The following is an 8,005-nucleotide window of genomic DNA, read 5'->3' as shown; positions in this document are numbered from 1 at the left end:
AGTGACTCTAAAACAAACAGAAAATCCAGTTTCTCTGCTGCTGTCAGCGACTCATTCACATCCACGTACACTAAATCCTAAACGTCACCTATCTGACACAACACATACACAGTCTGACCAGTCCTCCCAGTAAACATCTGTCTGTACACTCTTTAAAACAACTGCAAGGCATTAAAGCAAGGCAGGCTGGTGGGGTTGAACCCTCACATGCTCAGTAAGAAATAATATCCGGGTCGGAGTCGAAGTGCCTGACATTCTCTTTGACTGTACAAAAATAAGCCTGAAAATAGTTTTATTCTGGATTTTTAAAAAGATGAGGTATGTTTGGTTCTGGAAATATAAAAAATGCTTCCTGTCACACCTGCTCTCACTTTGGGTTTTTACACCAAAACCCCAAAACGTGAGATAAAAAGAAAAGAAAGTCCTCGAGTCCGGTGTGGGTCTGTGTGGGAATGCATAGTCCGGGTGCTGGTTCAGACCCGACAACACAAAAACAAAATCCATAAAACCCTGTTGGCATCATTTCATTTGCTTCTTCTTTGCAGCTTTACCGAGTCCAGGTCGCAGTGACCCCCCCACCCCCCCTCCCCCCTCCACGCGCGCGCTGAGCCCGGCCAGCAGCCGACACGCCCCCCGCCCAACGCGCGCTGAGCCCGGCCAGCAGCCGACACGCCCCCCGCCCAACGCGCGCTGAGGCCGGCCAGCAGCCGACACGCCCCCCCGGTCCCTGACTGGCTCTGGCTCTCTCCAGAACCGGCTCCGGGGCAGGCTGGGGAAACCATGGCTCAGTAAGTGAAGACCAGGTCCGAGAAGTTGGCCTCCAGCCAGTCCCCGGCGATCATCTCGCTGAGCTCCGGGGTGCAGTAGTCCGGGAAGTCGAAGTGGGAACCGAGGCTGGCCTCGCTGCCGCACCAGTCCAGGTCTTTATCCACTAGAGACAGGCTCAGGTTCCCCGCAGCCCCCCCGGAGGAGCAGTTCCACGGGTCGGACGAGGAGCTGAAGCCGCCCAGGAAGCTCAGGGCGAGGTCCGGGCCCTCAGCGGGGATGTCGTCCAGGTCCTCCCCGCAGCAGGACGACGTGGACCCGGACCGGGACGAGGATGCCGGGGAGAGGGAGGCCGGGTAGGGGGAGGTGCTCGCACCTTGCCGGGTGATGTTTTTGAAGCTGTAAAAGAGCCGACCAGACATGCTGGTTCCGTCCGGGTCGGTGGAGCCCGGGTTCCGGGTGGACGGCACTTTGGCGAGACTGAACCGGGACGGCTCGTCCTCCTCCTCCGCTTTGAATTCCTCCTCCTCCTCATCTTCCTCAGAGTCGTCTTCATCATCCTCCTCCTCCTCATCGTCGGTGAAGTCTCGTTTAACGCTCTTAAAGCTGCTGGTCAGCACGTACCGGTACCGGGGGTCCGGGTGCTGGTGCTGCGGGAGGTGGCCGCCCGCCCTGCCGGACCCCACCGCCGCCTTGCCGGGTTTCAACCTGGAGAATTTCTTGGCATTTTTACTGACCGGTCGGACGCTGGCTTTCTCCGGGGACTGAGCGGCTGACTTCCCCGCCGGAAAGGCACACCCCTCCGTCTTGGGCTTCTTCTTGGGTCGGTACTTGTAGTCCGGGTAGTCGGCCATGTGCTGCAGCCGGAGCCGCTCCGCCTCCCGGATAAAAGGGATCTTCTCGGTGTCTTTCAGCATTTTCCACCGCTTCCCGAGACGCTTGGAGATCTCCGCGTTGTGCATGTCCGGAGACTGCTCCATGATCTTCCTCCTCTCGATCTTAGACCACACCATGAACGCGTTCATCGGTCGCTTTATGTGACCTGAAGCTGTTTTACACCAGTCCGGCTTCAGCGGCGCCGGGCTGCAGGCTGAAGCCGCCAAAGGCTCGCTCTCCTCTGGGTCAGTCGCCTCGCGGGACCCGCTGTGAATCCCCGCCCCCGCGGGCTCCGTGTGCTGAACCATGATCCAGAACTGACTGTGTCGGACTGTTTTAATCCACTGCGACCTTCAGACTGCTGTGTTTTCCGCCTTTCTGTTTTTTTTCCTGTTTCCAGCCGCTCCACACCGCAGCTCCGCTCAGCACCGCAGCAGCTCTTTACTCTGTTTGAATCCTCAAACCGGCGTCTAATTAACCGGGTGATCATGCGCGCGACGCTTCCAATCTCAACCAATCGTCGCTGTTTTTCTTCAACACTTTCCCACCTCTCTAGAGCGCTCAGCCAATCGCAGCTTTAGAAGCCACCCCGCGTGCACGCCCACCAGCGTCTGGCCGTTATTCTTTTTATTTCACTAGTAAAGTAATTACAGTCAAACGGATCCATATTTAACGGTTTGTATCGTCGTTTAAAGACCCCCAATCACAGGATCAATATTTATATAGTCTCTGGGTGATAGTAAATCAAAATCAGCAGAAATCTTTTTAATTTGCTCTCTTTAGCTCAGGCATTGTGAACACTGACGTGCAAATAAAAAATAATGTAAAAAATCATAATACCAGAATTAAAAGGAGCAGAAAAAATCTTTTAACATAATTTATCCCAAACACAATAACAAGCACAATACACACAACACAAATTAACAAAATTAACAAAAAAAAGAACATTTACTGTCTTCATTTTAACACATCACAACAAAACAGAAACTTTCAACTTATATATTATATTTTTTAACACATCACCAGCTATTTGAAAGTATTATTTGACAATAAATATTATTATTAATAATAATTTACATGTATTAAATTAATTAATCAACATAGACTAAATATGATTGATTAATTTAGAATTTAAAGTGGTCTGTTGTGTTTTCAGTTTTATTGATCATCTTCCATGAGTCCTTGAGGCAGGGTGGGATGTTCCTGGAAGAGGGCAACGAGTCCTTGAGGAGGCTGCTTCCTGGAGTTCCTGTGAGGTGAAGTGAAACCAGCAGATGTTTGTTTCCATCAGATGTGCTGAACTTCCTGCAGCTGTTTGTGGTCAGCGAGCGTCCAGCCGCCTGAAGCTGCTGCAAGCTGCAGATCACATTATGTTCATAAAACCACAGCATCACAAGACTTCACTTTACAGTTTCTGACTTTGTCATCATGTGAATAAATCAAAGCTTTACTGAGTTTTACATGTAACAGTGTTATGTTCACTGTCTTAGTGATAAAATGTGAATAAAATCAAGACAAAGAAAGAAAAGTAATAAAAAAAAATTATTAACCGTACCTCAGAGGAAAACTGAAACGTATCTCGAATATATTTTATATATTTTATACCGAAATAAAAATTTTAGGTAAAAACTTAATGTAATTTTTGTTATGAAGCTAGAATTTCCTGCTGTTCCCTGAATGTTGCACTCACAAACATAAACACGTTGAGTTGATGTGAAACTGAGAACAACAGAGTTCCTTCCAACGTGGAGGCGACGTGGACACGCTCCAGCCATCCTGTGGGCTGCACCCTCTGTTACCATGGTTACCTGCTCACCTGTTTGGCTGCAGAGCGACTCTAAACTGGGATTTCCTTGCAGATGTAGGCTGGATCCGGTTCCTCCGAAGGAAGCAAATAAAAGCAGACTTTTTTACTTTGGTGGAAATGAAACGACTTCAGGCAGCGTTGGAAACAAGAACCAGGTTCTGACCCGAGATCCAGACTGGATTCGGTTCTTGTTTGAACGCCATGGACTGGGACATGTCACTGGTTCCCATTTCTTTAGTTTTCTCTGTGAAAACCAGGAAAGACCGAAACCAGGACCTGAGAGATGCATCTGGACCTTCAGCCGATCCATCTACTGGGGGATTGGATCGAAGTCGTGACTTGATGCAATCAGTTGGTTTCTATTATAGGATATGTATGAACTGGCTTGAAATGTCGTGCATGTAAAGTGTCCTGAGACAACGTTGTTGTGAAGTGGCGCTGTACAAATAAAGCTGGATTGAATTGGATCTCCTGGTCGTCGAAGCCTCATCAGAACTGGTCTCCATGGAAACGTGGCTGTCAACAAGCAAGAAAAGGTTGATGTCACATGACCCAAGAATCAGAATGAAGATAAACGGGTCTGATGGGTCCTCCCCAGAACCTGGTCCTGAATGGGTCGGAAGGATCCCCCTCAGAACCTGGACCTGAACGGGTCTAATGGAGGGATGGATCCTGCTCAGAACCCGGACCTGAACGGGTCTGATGGAGGGATGGATCCTGCTCAGAACCCGGACCTGAACGGGTCTGATGGAGGGATGGATCCTGCTCAGAACCCGGACCTGAACGGGTCTGATGGAGGGATGGATCCTGCTCAGAACCCGGACCTGAACGGGTCTGATGGAGGGATGGATCCTGCTCAGAACCCGGACCTGAACGGGTCTGATGGAGGGATGGATCCTCCTCAGAACCCGGACCTGAACGGGTCTGATGGAGGGATGGATCCTGCTCAGAACCCGGACCTGAACGGGTCTGATGGAGGGATGGATCCTGCTCAGAACCCGGACCTGAACGGGTCTGATGGAGGGATGGATCCTCCTCAGAACCCGGACCTGAACGGGTCTGATGGAGGGATGGATCCTCCTCAGAACCCGGACCTGAACGGGTCTGATGGAGGGATGGATCCTCCTCAGAACCCGGACCTGAACGGGTCTGATGGAGGGATGGATCCTGCTCAGAACCCGGACCTGAACGGGTCTGATGGAGGGATGGATCCTGCTCAGAACCCGGACCTGAACGGGTCTGATGGAGGAAGACGTTTAGTGTTTCTGCAGCAGATTTACATGTGAAATAAAAGCTGCTGAGACAATCCCTGCCGTCAGAGCGGCCATTGTTCAGTGTGTGTTGTGCTTGTGTGTGTGTGTGTGTGTGTGTGTGTGTGTGTGTGTGTGTGTGTGTCCATTCACGACGAGCCGAGGCATTCTCCAGGAATGTGCTGGTTGTTGTGGGGCGGCCGTCAGAGGTCAGAGGTCGAGCTGCTGCAGAGGTGAGAGCTCTTCAGGTGGAAACAGGAAGCTAAAACAATGCTGTCACTAATCAATTATTGGCTACCATGGCAACAGAAGGCTGCATGCTGATTGGCTGCAGGAGGTGCAGGGTTTGTTTCGAGCTGGAGGAGGAAGGTCAGCAGAAAAAGCACGAAGGGCTTCCTCACCGGTCTGAAGCCTCTGCTGGTGTAAAATTGCTTTCATGATGATGATGATGGTTGGTCAAACATGATGAAGAGCAGAATCACAAAACATCTGAAATACACACCTTCCTGAACATTACTGGAGGTTTAATTGATCAGGTTTATTTATTGAACACAGAAGCACAGGAAACATTAAATGACGTAAAAAAAAATTAATTAAACTAACAATTAACATCGTTTAAAGGTCAAATATGCAGCAATATTACAGTTATATGAAATCTGAGTGAAAGCTAGAAGTCGGGTTATTTTCTGTTGCTATCGGCGATTAGAAACATTTAAAGTCCTGACTAATTTACTGCCGAAGTAAAAACTGGTTTTTATCGCTTCCATGTGCTGATCGAGCTGCTCTGAAGGTCTGACGGGGTTAAAAAGCGTCGGATATGGCCACGGTGAGATCAGAAACATGACTGCTGTTGTCATAATTAGCTACCAAGCCGCTGCTGAGTCGCTGCTACTTGGCTAACTCAGCAGAATTCAGACACAAGTTGACATAAATGTCACATTTCATGTCCAAGACAATTCAAAGAGCTTTTCATGAAAGATTAAAAACCAGACAGCAGGGAGGAGATTTAAGGAAAAGAACTTCCGGTTGAACATCGCGATAAAAAATCAATTAAAATAAATAAATAAAATCAAAAGGATCAGAAGCAGCAGCAGTAAAGATCATCACAGATACAGTTTTATTATTTTAACCTCAAAGTGTCGCATCAGGTGGAAGTTTCATCTCTACTGGCTGCAAAACGCTTAGTCCCGACTCCGGTCTGGTCCCTGGTCTGGATTCTGGTCCCGACTCCAGTCTGGTCCTTGGTCTGGACATTCTGAAATCTGGTCTGGATTCTGGTCCGGAATCAGTTCTGAAATCTGGTCTGGATTCAGGTCTGGATTCTGGTCTGGCTTCTGGTTTGGAATCGGTTCTGGAATCTGGTCTGTCTTCTGGTATGGTCCCTGGTCTAACTCTGGTCTGAAATCTGGTCTGGAATCGGTTCTGGAATCTGGTCTGGTTTCTGGTCTGGATTCTGGTCTGGCTTCTGGTCTGGAATCGGTTCTGGAATCTGGTGTGGTCTCTGGTCTGGCTTCTGGTCTGAAAAACTAATCAAATATCATTAAAACGTGTTTATGCTCTCATGAGGTGGTTTTTCAGACACATCTATATGGAACTATATTGCAAAAGTGTAATAAAAACGTTTCTTTAAATGTACACGTTTCCATTCGTAACATAGGCAGTCATGTGACCAGGATATATCAGGTCAAGATGGCATATTATGTGTGTGGACAGAGGAGGAGACAGTGAAATATTTTACAAAGAATTAAAGAGAAAAATGTGACTTCCATCCTTGACAGCAAAAAACAGCGATACAGAGAGTTTTATAAGAATTTAGACATGACGGAGAAGGCTTCCAAAAGCAGTGGAAAAAAACCAAAAATGCGCTGTCTAGCTACATGTCTACCTGGCTATGTGTCTACATGGCTACATGTCTACCTGGCTACATGGCTACATGGCTACATGTCTACATGGCTATATGGCTACATGGCTACATGGCTACATATCTACCTGGCTACATGGCTACATGGCTACATGTCTACATGGCTATATGGCTATATGGCTACATGGCTACATGGCTACATGGTTACATGTCTACATGGCTATATGGCTATATGGCTACATGGCTACATGGCTACATGTCTACATGGCTATATGGCTACATGTCTACATGGTTACATGTCTACCTGGCTACATGGCTACATGGCTACATGTCTACATGGCTATATGGCTACATGGCTACATGGCTACATATCTACCTGGCTACCTGGCTACATGGCTACATGTCTACATGGCTATATGGCTACCTGGCTACATGGCTACCTGGCTACCTGGCTACATGGCTACCTGGCTACATGGCTACCTGGCTACATGTCTACTTGGCTACCTGGCTACCTGGCTACGTGGCTACCTGGCTACCTGGCTACATGGCTACATGGCTACCTGGCTACCTGGCTACATGGCTACCTGGCTACATGTCTACATGGCTACCTGGTTACCTGGCTACGTGGCTACCTGGCTACCTGGCTACCTGGCTATATGGCTACATGGCTACCTGGCTACATGTCTACTTGGCTACATGGCAACCTGGCTACCTGGCTACATGGCTACCTGGCTACATGTCTACCTGGCTACCTGGCTACATGGATGAGGGCTACCTGGCATCCTGGCATCCTGACAAAAGCAGTAATTATCAAAAAATCATGTCAGCTGGACGAGATTTTATGAGAATTGTGGCTTATGCGCTGAACACGGAAACTCCAAGAAACCACATTTGTAGTTTATCGGTATTTAAGAAATTTCACTTTTATTTATCAAAAAACTTTGAAAATGCAGCTACTGAGCAGCCAATCAGTAAGATCCTTCCTATCTGCTGCTTGGAAACACCTGGAGAACTGAGCTCAGGTCTGGTTCCTGCAGGGTCAGTAAGGATCTGACCTCTGCAACAGCCTGAAGGGAGGTGGGCATGGCCAGAAACACCTGAGGAGGAGGAGCTAAGATCTGATCAATACGACTGAACAGCTGATCCGCCTGCAGGTAAAGGATTAGATGTACTGACCTCACGCATACACACACACACATACACACACACATGTCGGTGAAAAGACACGATGGAGATGGAGAAAACTCAGAACACAAAAAGTTTGGAAAGGAAGCGAAAACAGTCTAATATTTGGAGACGTTTGAAGAGTTTGTGGCAGCAGGAGGAAAGTTCCTGCCGAGGCAAACGTGTCCAGATGAGGCACTAGATAGAGTGCAGCTCAGAGGACACCATGATGAAGAACACAGCGTCTTCATCACGGGGTCTTTTAATGAAGATATGATGAAG

General features: G+C 48.3%; 1 protein-coding gene across 1 annotated transcript; it reads right to left on the bottom strand.

Annotated features, from left to right (window-relative positions):
• Positions 1–785: 785 nt before the first annotated feature.
• Positions 786–1,949, bottom strand: sox11b (SRY-box transcription factor 11b; the record flags this gene model as incomplete). Its single annotated transcript, XM_079255865.1, has 1 exon — positions 786–1,949. One exon carries the CDS (start codon positions 1,947–1,949, stop codon positions 786–788), a length of 1,164 nt encoding a protein of 387 aa, XP_079111991.1.
• Positions 1,950–8,005: the final 6,056 nt, after the last annotated feature.

Source organism: Telmatherina bonti, assembly GCF_933228915.1.
Source record: "Telmatherina bonti genome assembly, chromosome: 16".
Taxonomy (NCBI): Eukaryota; Metazoa; Chordata; class Actinopteri; order Atheriniformes; family Telmatherinidae; genus Telmatherina; species Telmatherina bonti.
This window is presented reverse-complemented; position numbering and strand designations above follow the sequence as displayed.